The sequence below is a fragment of the Biomphalaria glabrata genome, chromosome 17 (genome assembly GCF_947242115.1).
Source record: "Biomphalaria glabrata chromosome 17, xgBioGlab47.1, whole genome shotgun sequence".
Taxonomy (NCBI): domain Eukaryota; kingdom Metazoa; phylum Mollusca; class Gastropoda; family Planorbidae; genus Biomphalaria; species Biomphalaria glabrata.
Genome location: NC_074727.1, coordinates 5,079,040 through 5,098,291, shown reverse-complemented (window position 1 = coordinate 5,098,291; position 19,252 = coordinate 5,079,040). Strand labels below are relative to the sequence as shown.

At 38.6% G+C, this 19,252-nt stretch overlaps 1 protein-coding gene across 2 annotated transcripts in view; it reads right to left on the bottom strand.

Annotated features, from left to right (window-relative positions):
• Window positions 1-19,252, bottom strand: part of LOC106073264 (solute carrier organic anion transporter family member 2A1-like) — a 34,250-nt gene that overhangs the window by 6,352 nt on the left and 8,646 nt on the right. The window contains exons 2-11 of one of the 2 annotated variants that reach the window (XM_056015736.1): window positions 17,590-17,842; window positions 15,391-15,529; window positions 12,681-13,019; window positions 10,061-10,147; window positions 8,654-8,822; window positions 8,206-8,348; window positions 6,523-6,687; window positions 5,277-5,460; window positions 3,973-4,096; window positions 1,562-1,716 (exon numbers count right to left, since the gene is read on the bottom strand). In XM_056015736.1, the coding sequence (XP_055871711.1) occupies window positions 1,562-1,716; window positions 3,973-4,096; window positions 5,277-5,460; window positions 6,523-6,687; window positions 8,206-8,348; window positions 8,654-8,822; window positions 10,061-10,147; window positions 12,681-13,019; window positions 15,391-15,529; window positions 17,590-17,799 (1,715 nt within the window). In that variant the 5' untranslated portion in view covers window positions 17,800-17,842. Of the gene's footprint in view, window positions 1-1,561; window positions 1,717-3,972; window positions 4,097-5,276; window positions 5,461-6,522; window positions 6,688-8,205; window positions 8,349-8,653; window positions 8,823-10,060; window positions 10,148-12,680; window positions 13,020-13,836; window positions 13,936-15,390; window positions 15,530-17,589; window positions 17,843-19,252 lie in introns of those variants that run through there. The other variant, XM_056015737.1, reaches the window with a different exon arrangement.

Here is a 19,252-nt window from a genome sequence, read left to right as displayed (position 1 = left end):
GGGGTGGGGGGGTGGGAGGGGGTGGGAGGGGGTATCTAGGAATTGGTTTTCCGTGCTGCCTCAGTAAACACAACTCTGCCCGAGTCGGGTGTCGAACCTCGAGCCCCATTCTAGGTAGCCAAGCCAAGTTCAAGCGCACTTAGCCTCTCGACCACGCATCCCACATCTATATTTAAAAAAAAAAATGTTTATGTCCAATTGTATGCTGTGTCTTTTACGTGAAACGTGCAATGTCACTATCGTCTTAGTTGAACTCGAAATATGGGCAATAACTAATAAACAGCCCTCCAAAAGTTTAGTCGTGTCTGGTTACGCGACGTTTTTAACGCAGCCTTTTTAGCGCCAACTTTTTGGTGAAGCTGTTTTGGCGCAAAAGAATATGATGATAATTTATATTTAAAAAAAAAAATTCAAATATGTTTTTCGCTATACTATTCTGTAGTAGCCTATATATAGTATAAAAACTCTTTCCCCACCCCCACCCTTATTCCCCTTCGAAAAAAGGTTTTAACAATTTTGACAATTTCGTGTGGTATACGCTCGGGACATGTCTCGATGATCAATGTTCGAATCTCGCCCGCCGCAATCCTCCGTCATTCTACGCGAAGATTTTTGCTCAGATACAATAATCTTTAATTCCGAGGGAACATCCAAAACATGTAAAACATACCATGAAAGGTCAGATTCCAACCTGAGACCACAAAATTGACATTCTTACCCCCCCCCCACACACACACACCTCCTTAAATTATATTGGAGATGTGCAAAATGCACAGGATGGTATTATCAGTTTTGTTGTTGATTTTTTGTTGGAGGTATTATATATTAGAGTTTTAAAAAAAATGAATAGACATTGATGTATATTTTGCGCACTGTCTTGTTGTTAGACACCTTGTTTATAGATTAGTTATTTTGCGACGCACCATAGAAGACGTATATTGAACGAGACTAGTGACGTTTGGGATATTTTGGGTTAGAGACCGGAAAATCAGTTAGCGATAGAATCCTCTAGGGTAAAGACGTGTTTATTTTGACAGAGACTTTTACTGTGGCCTTTTCTTGGAATAAATATAGTATGAACTGTTCATCAGTGTTGACCACATCTCTTTACTCGTTAAATCCATCGTCTTGTTTATTCTGTATTGTTGATCAACTACACTGAATACACCCGAGCAATAAAACTCAAACGCTTGCAGAGTAATTGGTTGAAAGTCAACAGTCATCTATAGTTGACCTCAGGACAGCCTGAACAAGTACATCACAGTGTATAGACTGCAAAACAGTTTTAAATAAACTGAGGAAGTACTGCTCACTTGAATGACTTCTTACACTATTAAGAGTTACATACAATAAATTGACGGAAATAGTGAAGGGCTTTTCATAATGGACAAATGTTGGGTTTTTTTTTAACTTTATAGTATGTTACTTGCTTGTTTGTTTTTCTTTAATAAATGTCAAATCTTAAGATAAAAATAAAATATACAAAGAGAAGATAACTGTGTTCAAAAATTAGAGTACAAATACCTAATACCAAATACCTAATACCAAAAAAAAAAGTCACCTGATTATAAGAATGATTTTTGGCACTATTGCTAATGTTCCAGTGACTCTACCTAGAGCAGAAAAAATTGCGTACGCGTACAGCTGATTGCAGCCGTAGTCGCAGAAGCCAGCTACAGCTGTTCCTCCAACTATGCAAGTACAGTTTTGGTATACCTTAGGAAAATAAGACTTGCATAAAAAAAATAATACCTTATTTTCTTCACAATTGATCAAAATAGAATGTTACTTTGTGTAAATTATAACTTAATTTCTTTGTTACCTATAGTATAAATTAGTTATTCAAAGCTATTCTTTCTTTCTCTCTCTCTCTCTCTCTCTTTCTATGCTCTCTCTGTATCTCTCTCACTCTCTCTTTCTATCTCTCTCACTCACTCTCTCTTTCTATCTCTCTCACTCTCTCTGTCTATCTCTCTCACTCTCTCGTTCTATCTCTCTCTTTTCTCTCTCTCTCTCCTTCTCTCGCTCTCTTTCTCTCTCTCCCTCTCTGTTTCTCACTGAGACTGAGCATGTGATCTCAGCTACATCATCCACTCTACACTGTCAGCTACATCATCCACTCTACACTGTCAGCTACATCATCCACTCTACACTGTCAGCTACATCATCCACTCTACACTGTCAGCTACATCATCCACTCTACACTGTCAGCTACATCATCCACTCTACACTGTCAGCTACATCATCCACTCTACACTGTCAGCTACATCATCCACTCTACACTGTCAGCTACATCATCCACTCTACACTGTCAGCTACATCATCCACTCTACACTGTCAGCTACATCATCCACTCTACACTGTCAGCTACATCATCCACTCTACACTGTCAGCTACATCATCCACTCTACACTGTCAGCTACATCATCCACTCTACACTGTCAGCTACATCATCCACTCTACACTGTCAGCTACATCATCCACTCTACACTGTCAGCTACATCATCCACTCTACACTGTCAGCTACATCATCCACTCTACACTGTCAGCTACATCATCCACTCTACACTGTCAGCTACATCATCCACTCTACACTGTCAGCTACATCATCCACTCTACACTGTCAGCTACATCATCCACTCTACACTGTCAGCTACATCATCCACTCTACACTGTCAGCTACATCATCCACTCTACACTGTCAGCTACATCATCCACTCTACACTGTCAGCTACATCATCCACTCTACACTGTCAGCTACATCATCCACTCTACACTGTCAGCTACATCATCCACTCTACACTGTCAGCTACATCATCCACTCTACACTGTCAGCTACATCATCCACTCTACACTGTCAGCTACATCATCCACTCTACACTGTCAGCTACATCATCCACTCTACACTGTCAGCTACATCATCCACTCTACACTGTCAGCTACATCATCCACTCTACACTGTCAGCTACATCATCCACTCTACACTGTCAGCTACATCATCCACTCTACACTGTCAGCTACATCATCCACTCTACACTGTCAGCTACATCATCCACTCTACACTGTCAGCTACATCATCCACTCTACACTGTCAGCTACATCATCCACTCTACACTGTCAGCTACATCATCCACTCTACACTGTCAGCTACATCATCCACTCTACACTGTCAGCTACATCATCCACTCTACACTGTCAGCTACATCATCCACTCTACACTGTCAGCTACATCATCCACTCTACACTGTCAGCTACATCATCCACTCTACACTGTCAGCTACATCATCCACTCTACACTGTTTCGTCATACTGATACGGATCAGGCTACACTAACATTCACTGTTACCATTGACCACAATGACCAACACTGTTTCCATAGACCACTGACCAGAATAATTACCGCACTCGATTACCACAGACCGTTTTAGATAGAACACCGGCCAGAATAACCACCCAACTCAACCACCACTAACCGTCACTCGAACACAACAAACCATTAATACACCACTAACAACTTACTAAATCTACTATAATGCACCGTATTGCTAATGATGAATCAATGCAAGTAGTCTAGAATTTATCCCACTGTAAAGTCACTCAGTGTTTTACCCTAAGCCTTCAAAAATTGCACGCTAAATAAAGTCTCACACTGATCTAATCTTAAAACAGACCTTTCATGTACCTTGTCTTCAATCAGATCTTTCATTGACCTAGTTTTGGAGCAAAACTTTCACTGACCTAGTTTTCAAACAGACCTTTTGCTAGCCTAGTTTTTGAACAGACCTTTTATTGGCTTATATTCAAACGGACCTTTCACTGACCTAGTTTTTTCGAAGTGTCTCTAACCCAAAGTAGTACTCTAACATTGTATCAAAAAAGCATTGCTGAGTATTTTTACTTAAAATTATGAACTAAGTTGACTTCAGACAGCCCCCCCTCCTCACATCCAGGCCAATCATACTAGTCTCCTACCTCTTTAACGATATTCTTACAGCCAGCTGTACATGGGGAGTAGTAAGTCTTGCCGTCTTGACCACAAATGGCGAAGAATTTATTTTCCTCACAATGGCAGTCATCGTAGCAGGACTCTGTGGACCTAAGCACACGTGGAGGACTTAATGACATAGTCACATATGGATTTTTTTGTGTGGATACCTAGTCACATGTGGATTTTTTTGTGTGGATGACTTAATGACAGTCACATGTGGATTTTTTTTTGTGGATGACTTAATGACCTAGTCACATGTGGATTTTTTTGTGTGGATGACTTATTGACCTAGTCACATGTGGATTTTTTTGTGTGGATGACTTAATGACCTAGTCACATGTGGATTTTTTTGTGTGGATGACTTAATGACATAGTCACATGTGGATTTTTTTTGTGTGGATGACTTAATGACCTAGTCACATGTGGATTTTTTTGTGTGGATGACTTAATGACATAGTCACATGTGGATTTTTTTTTGTGGATGACTTAATGACCTAGTCACATGTGGATTTTTTTGTGTGGATGACTTAATGACATAGTCACATGTGGATTTTTTTTTTGTGTGGATGACTTAATGACCTAGTCGCATCAGCTTGTGTTAGAAGAATGACAGTCAAATATGCGAGGGTGTGTCTTTAAAGTCAAATATATATATTTATAGATATTTTTACAAAGCTTATATCATCTCAATCTGTCTGTGCAAAAAAAAATTAAACACGTTTTTTCTCCCAAACCAATTTTCGAATCATATTCAAACTTGACACAATTATTTACTGTACCTAACAAACCATGAATCAATTACACACTAACCAATTAGTCAATTAATTATTGGTAATTTAGTTTGATGGATAGGCTTTACATATATCGTTGTTTCCCTTTTATAAGCTTTTTATAAAAGTAAATTTTTACAGCTCTGCTTGTTTAAACTTGTGATGTGTTAAGCCTACTGCAGGATGGACCCGTGTCCCTCTGGTTTATGCTTTGCACAGTTGAGGCCAAACTTCGACTCTAGGTTCCCCCACTGCAGGGAGGAGGAGGAGAAAGGCGTATCTCATATTCTTTTCGACTGTCTTAGATTTGCTGACTTCCGTGTCGACAGGTGTGGGAAGTCACATGCTATTGACCTGAAAGGTGACATACTTTGCATGGCGTACGACCGCAAGGTTTCTACCCAGAGCTTTTGGAAGACAAGATTTAACCCCTTACTCACATGAAGTTTGATAATGATGTTAATCGAAAAGTTAAAAAAAACAACATTACAATAATTGAGGAATAAAATGCAGCAAACCCTGGCCAGTTGTGTACTGTCGGCTGCTCGCATTGAAAGAACATGGCGGCTAGAGTGCAAACGAAGGAGAGAAACACCGCCCCGCTTATAAACAGAAGAGCTTTCTTGGCCGTCATCTTGAGTCTTTTGGTCAGGTAACCGCCCAGAAATGTACCAATACAGGAAGCACACAGTGACTTGCCAGCTTGTTATGGAAGGATGAAAAAAAAAAACAGATGTTAAAAACATAAAGGATAAATCAAAGAGTGTCGACTTAATCAAAAGTGGCAATGTATTTCATTAGCCTTAGACCTATAAATCTAAATGTCAGACTTAGTCGGACCCTGTTAAAAGGTGACACATCTAACTTTCCTATATCTATATATTTTTTATCTAATTCATTCAGCATAAACGAAACAGTTGAAAAGAGAGTTAAGTAAGCTAAACAGTTAAGTGAGTTTAAACAGAGTTAAGTACGATTAACACGGAGTTTAGTAAGTTTAACACAGAGCTAAAGGAGTGTGTTTGTAAAAATAAAAATATAAATTGACATGAAAAATAAAGTAAGAAAATTTAGTACTAAACATAAAATAAGTCCTCTAGATAATACAATAACTTACTTTCTTGTAAATGTAAACGTTTGTAACTTGTTCATTTTTTATTTCACGTTTTCTCTTTTGGCAGATTTTGGCCAAGAAATAAGTCACCATATTTGTTGAGAATATTGCGATAACATTGAAACATGACATCAAGTTAACATCTAAAATAGCATTAGGCCAAGAAAAGCCATGACATCATTCTGCGAAATGACATGGTATCTACCCTCGAAATGGCATGACTTCAACCCACGAAAGAACATGGCATCTACCCACGAAATGAAATGGTATCAACCAAAGAAATGGCATGGCATTAACCCAGGAAATAACATGATATTAAGCCAAGAAATTGCATGCTATTAACCCATGAGATGGCTTGATATTAAGCCAAAAAATTACATGATATTAAGCCAAGAAATTACATGCTAGTAACCCATGAGATGGCTTGATATTAATCCACGGAATGGCATGGTATTATCCCAGGAAATGGCGTGATATTAATCCACGAAATTGCATGCTCTTAACCCATGAGATGGCTTGATATTAACCCACTCAATGACGTAGTGTTACCTCATGAAATGACATGATATTAACCAACGATATGTACAAGTAATAACCGATGAAATGCCATGAAAGTTACCTACATGGTAACATGACATTGTAATACATACCCATGATGTAATTGGCTTTGTAGGCTGGTAAATTAAACATTCTCTCCATGTATTTTGGTGTGTAAGAACCTATAGCGCTGACTGTAAACAGGACGAAACAGGAGGAGATAATCGTACAGGTGTAAATAGGATTAGTCCAAAGTCTAACTAAGACTGCCAGGAAACCTGAAAGAGAGACAGAAGTTATAAAAAAAAATGAACATTTTCTCACACACTACAGCAGTTGTATGCTAAAACGTTGATTTTATTAATTCTTCATGGTCTTAAATACAAGAACTCAAAAGTTACAGAATCAAATCAATGCCCACACTTTACATAATAACTTAGATAACAACCACACATAAATACCTTTCTTCAGGTCTCACTAAAGCATTTTACTTATCTTATAAAATACAGACGTTACTTCAAAAAGAAGATGTTACAAATGTTACTTTTAGTCATGCATGTTAACCAATGACTTAAATCATGTCAAGTCACTGGTTTTCCTGGCTGGCTGATGCAACCCATTCCATGCTACAATAGCACTAGTGAAGAAGGAGCATTTGTACAAATCTGTCCTAGTGAGGAATGTGCCTTTATCTTTGTGTCTTTCTGAGTATTTTATTCGTTTTTCTTTTTGTATTTGAAGATTATTGTTCAATGTTTTATGTATGATTGCTACTTTACTTTGACGTCTTCTATCCTGAAGGCTTTCTAAATTTAGTGATTTTACTAAAGGTGTTAGTCTAGTCAAATGTGAATATTCGTTTGTTATGAATCTCACTGCTCTGTTTTGTGTCTATTCCAGTTTCTTAATGTTTTCTTGAGTTAAGGGGTCCCAATCAGAAGATGCATATTCTATCATTGGCCATTTGATAAAGTTCACCACCATAGCTTGCTTTAAAAATGTCAATATTTTAGCATTGCTGGTCCATTAAACAAATGGATTCATTATTTCCTGATAGGCAGAAAACAAAATGGAATAAATAAATGGCTCTAAAGCAACATCTAAAACCGAAAAAAAAACGTAAACCCGTGTGTCACTATAGGAACAGTCTTTAGACACATAACCACTTCTCGTTTACAGCAATGACCTAATTCCATGAACTCAGGAACAGAGGATTGCATAATTTATAGAATAATAAAAAAACAACACGCGATGTCGAATGTTGACAAGAAATTAGAAGAATTACAGAAATGGGAATCCAAATGAAGCACGTCTTTTCACCAAGAGAATTGCCAGCTATTAAAGAGTAACTAAAAAAATACTAAAGCAAAAAAAAAAAACTACTTGTTTCATTCATGGCGGGCCATTTACACAAACAAAAAACGCAAAATATCTAGGTGTAATAATTCATGAAAAGTTATTATGACATCAATATATTAATAAATTTATTGAAAAATCAAAGAAAGCATTAGGGTTTGTTAAAAGAATTTTTTAAACCAAAGAGGAACATAAAACTAAAATGCAATTTAACATTAGTTTAGAATATTAAAAATATGCATCAACAATTTGGGGCACCTTAACTCCAACACAAACGAGAAATAGTAGAACAGACATAAAATAGAGCCATGAGATTTATAGCAAATGCATATTTACATTTGACTAGAGTAACTAACTGGGGAGGTAATGATTTAACTGGGGGAGGGGGGGGGAATGAACTAACTGGGTAGGCAAATTATCTTTACGAACATCTTTCTCACCTTTAAGTTCAAGTAGCAGTGATTTGAAACTGAATCCGACATGGGGATGGTGAATCAAACTTCCGTTACTTGATTTAGTAGATTCGTTGATTCCTTCACCGCTTGCGTTCGAGGCCACCGGAAGTCCAGAGATCGAGAAATCACTGCAGACGACAAAGCAATAAACACTTTGTTTTGTTTTTTTGACGAATGAAAGCCAATCTTTAATGGCACTTAAGCTTAAAGATTTAATTCATTTTTTTTAAAGTCTGTCTTTCTTTCAATAAAGATCGTTAACAAAAATTGAAATGTATCTTTCAGGAAATTATTATTTTTTCTATTGCTTGCTTTAGTTTAGAGTTTAGGTATTCTATAAAATACCTAGACAATCAGCAGATTAACTAGAGCTGCCAGTGAAATATATACATCAATTTTCATGAGGTAGATTAAAACTTAATTAAAATCTTACTTTTTGGTAACTGTTTCAATGTCGCCAGGTGTCGCTTTGTGCCTCTGTGGCAGTTTTCGTGGGAACCAGAAGAGCGGTATCGATATAACAAGGGACAGAATTCCAAACACAACATAACCTAGCCACCAAGCGCCAATCCAGTTAGGGTGTTTAGGGGTCAAGGTCGTTGCTGTAAGCAAACAATAACCTTTTAGATGAAAACTGATTTGAGGGGGGGGGATGATTAGATCTAATTACATTTGTATCAACAATGTTTGGAAGAAAAAAAATTTTAGGCAATCAGCTCTTTAATGTTTACTTTAATCGAAAGTATAAATGTTGGTCTAAAGATGTAAGGTAACATCGCATGAACGTACATCGAAAAAAGACAACGGCTACTCGCTCCATCATAACTACGTCAGGTCGTCGCGAAGTGGGCGACTACTGTCAATCAAAACAAGAACAGAGCGGCACAAAAACTCGTTCGTGCCTCACTCGGTCAGACTATATCACCGCCACTCGTTGATCGGGAAATATGAAAAGGACCAAGATGCCTGTGTGTAGTCACTAAATGAACTTTTTATGTTGTGTCTGTTGTATTTATGTGTATGTTTCTGTTGTGTTGTCTTTATATGAGAAAAGTCCTTGTAATCACAACAAATTTCCAAAAGGGTCAATAAAGCAGTCTTAGTCTTAGTCTTATATAAAAGATCCCCTACAATTTTTTCGAAAGCGTAATCAAGATCCACTTATGAATAAGAATATATCTCAAAGCATGCTCTGTTTTAGAAGAAAGAAATACAGTTCCTGTAAATTTTATCTCCCTCCCCTTTAAAAACAAATTTTATATGAATATTTTAGTTTTAAAAAATGTATATCTTTGAGTTTGTGGAGAGTAAGTCCCTTGGTAGACGCATTGTCGTAAATCCGGAGCTGTATTTACTTATTCCGAGCATACTACAAGCGTACACTTATTAATCACATTTTTGCCAGCCTTAAAAAAGCGAAAAAAAAATTCAGATATATTTTTAACTCTTTTGTAGAAGTCCTCTTCTCGTGGAGACGACAGGGCTGTAGCCTCGCCTGCACTCCACTAAATCCGGCCCTGTGTAAAGTACACAATAGCCCATTTTTAAGCGGGGTTTTGCAAAGAAATCAATTTGTTAGTTTCATTCAATCTGTGACTCAACCATATATCAAGACATTTGAACTGTTAATTATGAAGATTATGTAAGTTAATATTGTTTAGGTAAAGGTAAGGCTGTTAGTATGTATATTATACAGGTTATGCTACTCAGTATTCAGCAGTAATGTCTCTAGTTTATTACTAATGTTGTTTAACAGGTATGGCGTCCTAATGAACAGCTGATTTGTCAGTTACAAATTATCAGTTACAGAACTGTAGGCTAATCCATGAAGTAAGTTTACCTTCTAGAGAGACGTACATCTTACTAAAGAGGCCTCCCATAGTGTAGGCCACGGCAGGACCCAGAATTCCCAGTGTAACGATACATCCTGTGGAGAAAATGTTTGGTAATTAGTTGCGCTGTTTCAACACCAGTTACACAAACGCTATTATTCTTACAAATCATAGATACTCAACATTTAACTAGTATATATATTTAAAAAATCATCCAATTGGTCAGTTAATTGTCGGCAATTAATTAATTTAGTTCGATACATAAATATAACTATAAATGTACAGTTGCTTCCTATTTATAAGTATAAATGTACAGTTGCTTCCCTTTTCTAATCGTTTTTTTAAAGTATTTTTTTTTTATTTCTGCTTGTTTCAACTTGAGATGTGTTATAACATACGGCAGTATCAGCATTGTCCCTTTGGTTGATATGTTGCACGGTTCAGACGACACTTCAACTCACGGCGCCCCCGAAGCGGAGAGAAAGAAAAAAAAGCGTTTCTCTTTTCGACTGCCTCAGAATTCGTCTCGACAGATGTGGGTAATCACACGCTATTCACCTGAAAGGTGGCAGACATGCATGTCGTACTGCCGCAGGTTTCCGCCCAAATTTTTGGAAAGAGAAGATTTGAGCCCTTTAAGCCCTCACACACATGAAGTTTGATAATGATGTTAACCGAAAAGTTAAAAAATAATACTGCTACGTTCTTCTCTATCAGGCCTTCTGTAAACACTGCTAAACACAACACAGCACATCTAACACAAGAACTTGACAACAAGAGCTTCAATAAACAATGTGGCGGTTTTATTTACAAATACATCAACAGCCAATAAACACAATTGGCTACAACTAACTTGAAATGCTTTCTTGTACTTAACAGAACTGCCTGACTTACACTACAAGTCTCTCTAGCTCGTACAGCTACATTCTCGAGGACTCAAAGGCACCTGACAGTCCTTACATCTTTGGTGTCCAGGACTCAACTGTCTTTTCTTACACACTGTCTCTCGACATTAAAGGCTCTCGGTCACATGACCACAACACATTTCATACTTGCGTTTACTAGCAGTGATGTCCCTTGTTCATCAGCCGTTGACCCGTTGACCTGTGTGATTGGCCTGAGTCGTGGGTATCAGTAGGCCGCACACACATTAACCCTTTCAGTCCGCCCCTGGAGTTGCAACTATAATAATTGAGGCAAAAAGGCATTTGTGTACTGTCGGCTGCTCGCATTCAAAGTGCAAACGAAGGAGAGAAACACCGCCCCGCTTATAAACAGAAGAGCTCTCTTGGCCTAAAGTCTAACCCTAGACCCTGCCAACTGACAGACGGAAGGTGCAAGCTGTGAAATTTGCACAACCCCCAGCTGGAATAGCCTGTCCAGTGTGCATCCGAACATTCCGGGCTGGCATAGGTCTCACCGTTTGATCGTCTAAAGAGATGAGCCGAAGGCTCTTCGAGCTCTAAGTTTGAAAAAAAAACTGTTTGGACGCTAAACAGTAAAAAAAACAAAAAAAAAACCTGTGAGAACACAGTTCTGTTTGAGAGAGACCCGAGTCAATGCCTATGTAAAGCATTGCTGTTTCCGATGCCTTTGGCCCTCTACGCATGCTTGGCTGCACATGGCCGAAGGCCGAGGACACCGGAAGCCTCCGCCATTTTCCTTCGTCATACCAAGCTGACCGTGGGAGACATGCCATTTATGTAACGGTCTCTTGAGGGACAGCGCATGGATGTGTGACAGGTTTGTGGGAACTCTTTTGCAACCCCGCCCGTGCAAGAGGTGGACTCTCGTCTACCCGTGGGCATCCCCACGGGAGTTATGTTTCGCCATTCACTTAGCCTAGCTACCCCCTCAAGTAGCCGTTTCCACCCGGGTGCCACGGTGAGGCAGAACAGTGTACCCGGGCATAGGTCTCACCAGCCACAAGAGGAGGCACAAATCCGCAGTGCAAAGCTCTCAGACCCCTGGATGAAGAAGGTGTGTCAAAGCTTCTCTGAAAGCTTTCAGCATTGACCCAGCCAACTGGGAGACAGAAGCACATGGCAGAGCATCATGGCGTCACCCTGTGAAAACTGGCGCACAAATTTCTGAGGACAAGAGAACAGCGCTGGCAAAAGAAAAGCGATAGAGGAAAAAAAAAGCAAGGCCAAGGACACTAGCTCCATCTGGAGTAACCTGCCCAGTGTGCAGCCGAACAATCCGGGCTCACATAGGTCTCACCAGACACATGAGGAGGCATAAAACCCCAGCGCAAAGCCTTTAGCCCCCCTATTTTTGTTTTGTTTTTACATGTTTCGGATGTTCCTTCAGAGTTGAAGATAATTACTTCCTAGTCCAAACCTCCCGAAGGACGACGGGGGATGGAAGCGGGCAGGGTTTGAACCCTCGACCATCGATAAATCTGAACGACAGTCCAGCGCGCAAACCGCACGACCAGGCAGCCATCCTTAATATATATAATATATATACTGTATATAATCAAAGTCCCGTGCTGTTTTAAGGCTGCCCACTTCTGTGTCTAAATATATATTGCATTTAACTAATTCTTACCAGCGTGCAGCGGCCAACTTTTGAAGCTCTAGTTATCACAAACGTACGAAGGAGTTAAACAGTCAATAAACTCACCCATAAAAATCCCAGTGTTTGTTCGCTTCGTGTTGTCGTCTACGTAGGTCACAACAAGGGACGCCCTCGGAGCCTTGCCGAAACCTTGCAGCATCATGCCGACAACAATGATCCCCAGGGAGATGGTCGCCACGTGCTCGGAGCTCCAGGAACCAGATCTCCGAAGGTCCCTGTTGCACAATGCCGAAGAGGAGTTGCTGGCGTCACAGAAGTCTCCGTACATCTGTGATTGGTTAGAAGTCACATTAGCGAAAGTCTCCGAATGAACCCGAGCTCCGAATATAAAGTGTGGCAGTGAACATGATAATCCTGAGATCCCAAACGTAACAGTAGCAATACCTAGTTTTAAAAAAAAAGTTCTCGTATTGATCTAATATTATGGAATTTTTAAATACCAAAATAAAAACATTAAAAGTAAAAATACATATACATTAACTCCAATAGTTGAAGTATACATCCAGGTAATAAAGTAGGCACATAAAGCCCAAAAAAAGAGGCAAAGAAGGCCCAAGGATTCCTATGATGATAAAGCTAAAACTGAATATCGCAAATTCTGAGGTTTCCTTTAAAAAAAAAAATCAAATGATTTAAAAATTAATAGTTAACAATGCAAGAACAAATTCATGTAACTAAACTATATTTCATTGTGTATTTATGGAAGGCCACATTCTTCTGCGAACACTAATCGAACTACGTCGTGCGAAGAATATCTTTCTATTATATTTATACAGGCCCCTAGATTTATATATGAATGGAAAGTAGGCTATATTGTTTTTTTAAAGTAAGAATTCGTAATAAATGTTACGAATAAAATAATACAAACGTTAAAAAAATAATGAACTCCTAATGATTTAAAAATAAAGAATAATTATTAAAAGCAAATAAAACAAAAGCTACTTTAAAAATAAATTATTTCGTGTTTTCATGTCACAATCGCGTAGAATGTGACCTAAAAACACGAAGTAGGCCTAATGTTTATGCATAGGCCCTATGAAAAGAAAGTAAGCTATCCCAATTTGTAAGACCCAGTCTAGTTCTAGTCCTAGAATTATAGGCCTATAGATCTAGATCTAAAATCTTATAAACTAAGGCATAATAGATTTGAATTATTAGAAGCTAATAAAAGAAAAGCTGTTTTTTATATAGTGTTAGTTACCTCGAAATGCGAAATTATCTATTTAATGTTGATCTGCTTATGAAAGCAAGGTAGACTAATCCATTCCCATTTGTAAAGCTCAGTCTAAGCCAGCGGTTCTCAACCTTTTAAGCTCGGCGACCCTTTTTACAATTCCTCACTTTGCCGCGACCCCCTCCCCCTTACACACACACACAGCAATAGAAGAGTAGACAATAACAATCCCTATTTTCGATGGTCTTAGGCGACCCCTGGCAAATCGTCAATCGACCCCCAAAGGGGTCGCGACCCATAGGTTGAGAACCCCTGGTCTAAGCCTATTCGTAGTATTATATAGCTTTGGATCGAGGATATTTGAAAATAAAGCAAAAAGATTATAATTCTTAGAAGGAAATAAAACTAACGATATTTAGTGACCTCAAATTTTCGCTAGATTTTGAGTATGGAACGATGTAGTCATTATGACTCTGGAAGAAGATAGTCATTATAAATCCGGCACAAGATAGTCACTATAACCCTAGAACACAAGAAAAATTATTTCCAAATTAAAAAAATAATAAATGAAACCAAACTATATCAGTCGAGAGACGGCACATGAACAGAGAAGACAGCTCAGAAAAAGTTTATTAACTCTTTCTCTCCTAACAGACGATTCCAGCGTTGATTCCATCAGAATGTGGTAAATAATTACGGAGAGAAAGAGTTAAGAGTCGTAGCGGCTAACCGACTCTGCAGACTCCTATGACTACAGAGAATGATTTCATTAAGTGTACAGGCTTTAACTAAGAGCTCCTCATACCCGAATCTGTCTAAAGGTGTCCTCAGTTACCATTACTGGGTTTGGGTCACACTATTTTGTCAACTCAGCAGCGCTCCAATTCCTTATTACGGTACCAAAGGGAACTACATATTGTCTAAATACAGCAACAGCCTTGAACAGCTGTTTCCATCTTCACTAAAAGGCCTTTCCTCCTGTACATTGGGCGTCGAGCTACAGCACCACACTGCTGTCCGTTGACTTGATTCTTATCTATCTTATATAATACAGACGTTACTTCAAAAAAAGAAGTTGGTTACGTCCTACGCGTCATGCATCTAGTCATGCATGTTAACCAAGTCACTGGTTTTCCTGGCTAGCTCAGACAACCCATTCCATGCTCTAATAGCGCTAAGGAAGAAGGAGCATTTGTAAAAAATTTTCCTAGCAGATGGAATGAGGAATGTACCTTTATCTTTGTGTCTTTCTGAGCATTTTATTGATTTTGTTTTTGTATTTGAAGATTATGGTTCAGTGTTTTATGTATAATTGCTACTTTACTTTTCAATCTTCTTTCCAGAAGGATTTCTAAATTGACTGATTTTACTAAAGGTGTTACTCTAGTTAAACGTGAATATTAATTTGTTATGAATCTCACTGCTCTCTTTTGTGTCTGTTCCAATTTCTCAATGTTTTCTTGAGTTGAGGGGTCCCAAACAGAGGATCCATATTCTATTATTGGCCTAACCAAGGTTAAATAACATTTTAGTTTCATGTTCTTATTTCACTCAAACGGAACGTTACAATACAAAACTTACCCAGCGATCTAGGGATGTGAACCCTGGTCGAGGAGTAGCTAACAAAGAGGACGCAGATCAAAAAGCCGATATCGTTGGCTGCCATGATGAGTCCAGTTTGTTTGGATGTAAAGCCAAACTGTCTTTCTAGCGTGGTCACCTGGCAAATCAAAAAGTAACTGTTTGTTATCCGTCGGTGTAGACCCTATTTACCACTGCAATGTAAGATATTTACTTAGGCCTTAGACCTACATGTTTGGTATGAAGCTACATTAAATGATAGTATGATATGAATCGGTTTATAGTATATACTTAAATAGATTTATTTCGAGTATAAGGGTTATCCACCGCCGTCCCCTCTTTCTCTTTCCTTTGGGGGTTCCAGGTTAGGGCTTGCCTTGTTCGGTTGTATACAGGAAGTGGGGACTGCCCAGGAATACATGGAGCCGCGATTTGGAAGCAGATTCGAAGCAGATGGGCAAGACGTAGGGGCAGTTGGAGAGACTCGCCCAGAGCCGAGACGTCTGAAGCTGGTTGGTAGCCTATTCCCCAGAAGGGTCCACAGGCAGAGATGAGATAAAATGAATAAAGATTACATATATTGTTGCATTTTCGTAATTACGTAGTCTTAATTTAATTTTATTTTCGGGAGAATCAATATACCACAATATCCCCTACTCTCTACCAGTCACTACTGGGCATATTTATCTGCAGCTTGAACGTATTTTTGGCCTTTTCAAGACCGGGATTCGTGGTGACTGAGTACTAAAGCGCTCGGGTTCAGATCCCAGCAAAAACTGGGACTTTGAATTTTGGGATTTTTAGGACGCCCCTGAGTCCACCCAACTTAAAATGGAGAAAATAAAGGTGGCTTGCGTTGTACGGGCCATATTATACCTTCTTTAAATGTCAACCAAAGAAAATGATGACCCTTTAATCATCTACCCAAATAAATATCCGTGTCTGAAAGGGGTAGTTTATTACACGCATATTTTGTGCAATCCCTACCCTGTTTTCACGGCTTCAATTAAAATTAACAAAATGAATGCAAAGGTATTGACATATAAGAGTACTTGTATATTTCATGTCATTGACAATCTATTTGTTGTATTTTGTCTGCATATTGTCTTTTGAGGGTAAGGCTCTGGACAGTTGCACTGTTTGCACTCCCATAAATATAAAGAACTCTATAATAATTACAACTTAAATACAGACCAGTGGTCTAACGGTTACTTTATAATGACTTCAATTACCTACAGCTGACAAGTAAATTAACGCAAAGGCTGATCAGTAAATTAATACAACAGGCTGACCAGTGAGTGAATTAATACAACAGACTGATCAGTGATTTAACACAACAGACTGACCAGTGGATTAACACAACAGACTGACTGGTGTATTATCACAACAGACTGACCAGTGAATTAACACAACAGGCTGGTCGTGCGGTTTGCACGCTGGACTGTCGTTCGGACTTATCGATGGTCCCGGGTTCAAACCCTGCCCGCTCCCATCCCCCGCCGTCCTGCGGGAGGTTTGGACTAGGAAGTAATTATCTTCAACTCTGAAGGAACATCCGAAATAAGTAAAACATTTTACAAACATTTTTACAGTGAATTAACACAACAGACTGACCAGTGATTTAATAGAACAGGCTGACCAGTGAATTAACAGACTGACCAGTGAATAAGCAATTAGTAGTCCTAACGTAGCAACATAAGAAATAGCTTATTACATACAGAAGGAAAACAATGCATTGAAACATATGCAAACATGAGAATGTCAGCCCTATGGAAAAAAATCATGAACCGGTGACTCGTAAGCAGCTTGCACCAACCAGTGTTACATCCTGGCAGAAGTTGATCACAAAGTGTATCGGGTATATGCCGCTCCTTTGGACACATCAGCGGCATGGATATGGCTAACCGCTGCATGGGCGACATTGTTCCAACCATAAATAATACCCAGGTTCCGTCCCATTTCTATGCGTTGAACCAAAGTCGTTCGGCGACTGAGGGAGACCACAGCACAAACACAGACTCGACAATACGATAATAATAATAATAATAATAATAATAATACATACATACATACATACTTACATACATACATACATTTATACATACATACAATCATACATACATACTGATCCACTAATTTACATATTACTGAGATAACTACTTTTTAGTTGTTTTTTTGTTTTGGTTGTTTTTCACTGACCTGTGAGTTGACATAGGAAGTCAGCGTGGAGGTCAAAAGGGCAGCAATGCCGTAGAAAGCCGTGAAGCAGACCATGTTGGCACACGGCTGTACGGCATTCGGTGTCACTGACAGAATCCCACAGCGCGTGTCACTGCCAGCGTCATCGCTGACGTCATCGTCCTTCTTCTCTCGCAAGCCTTGCACAGGCCTGTAGCCCCTTGTGCTCATGATAGTCTTTGTCAGTGCTAGATCTAGCTGTCTTTAGGTATCCCTGGAACAAATTTAAAACAAAATACGAAAAAAACATTATGAGCTAATAGAATGTGTAGAATGCTAAAAATATCGCTGCGGAAGAAAAGAGAACCCTGTGATGATTCATACCAATAGAACATCCACCTTCAACCTAAAACACCCAAATGAATTAGAGAACTTATATATATATATATATATATATATATATATATTTAGCAAAATTAAAATCGATAATGCAATCCGAAATTTATAACAAAATGGCGACCGACAATCGAGCCGTCTGTTTTCACTCTGACGTCATCTTTTATTTACGTCCAGATATTCGCACCGCACCGTACCGTTTAAAAACGTGCTAGATACATAGATATAATGTGGTCACAAGATGCAGAGGAATACTAGAACAAACCTGGCGACGCAGTGAAGCTGAGAAGGCAGGAAAGAGCGGGCAACCGATAATAAGACTAGCATTAGATCGTGAAGAGTAGTCTGTTATTGAGGCCCTTGTTCCATGAGGAAAACAAAGGGTAAATAATGATGAAAAGATATTTCCATTTTTTTGTGTGCCTCAAATTTTTGCGTATTAAGTGGTGGATGAGTGGTACAGCGCTTCGATTCCGAACCGAGGGGTCCCGGGTTCGAATCCTGTTGAAGACTGAGATTTTTAATTTTAGGATCTTTAGGGCTCTAGTGGGTGCCTGACATTAGTTGGGAACAAGAAAAACAAACAAAAATACTTTTTTTTTTAAAGAAAAATGCTTCTATTTATTGTAATTGTATCAATTAGTTTGGATTATTCATGCAATTTCTTATGGCGTCATCCTTGACATAATAAATCTGTGCGATCAGAAATATTTTTATCATTTGTTTTTGTTGAACTTTTAGCTTTCTCAATACGCTATGATCCTATCTTTTGTCTGGACCAATTGGGAAAGAGGGGAGGGAAGAAGGGGGGTATCTTGTGATCGTTTTTTTTTAATGCATTTTAAAAAATGTTCAGGGCTAAAGAGTCCTCAAGGGGATTAATTCAACTTATACCTCCACATCTGTCAACTACGATTTCCTTCCCTTGTTTTATATACCAACGAAAAAAAAATATTTACCAATAGTTAATTAACTAATTAGTTAATTTTTGTCTGAAATGGGAACTTTACAAACAAGATCAGCCTTTTAACACTCCTCACCCCTTTTTTTTTAACGTTCGGACTTATGCATGCATATGTTTAATGTAACCGTCAAACTTTCTGTATATTTTCAGTAAACTACCCAGACTTACAGTCAATACAAAAGTCTTTTTAAAGTCTTCAAAAGTTGTTTCAAAAAGTGAATCTCGTCTGTCACAGATTACATTATAGAATTGTTTGTACATTTCACTTTTAAAAGAAAATATAAGCCCTCGACATGAGCCTCGGGATTTACCCCTCAAATTTAG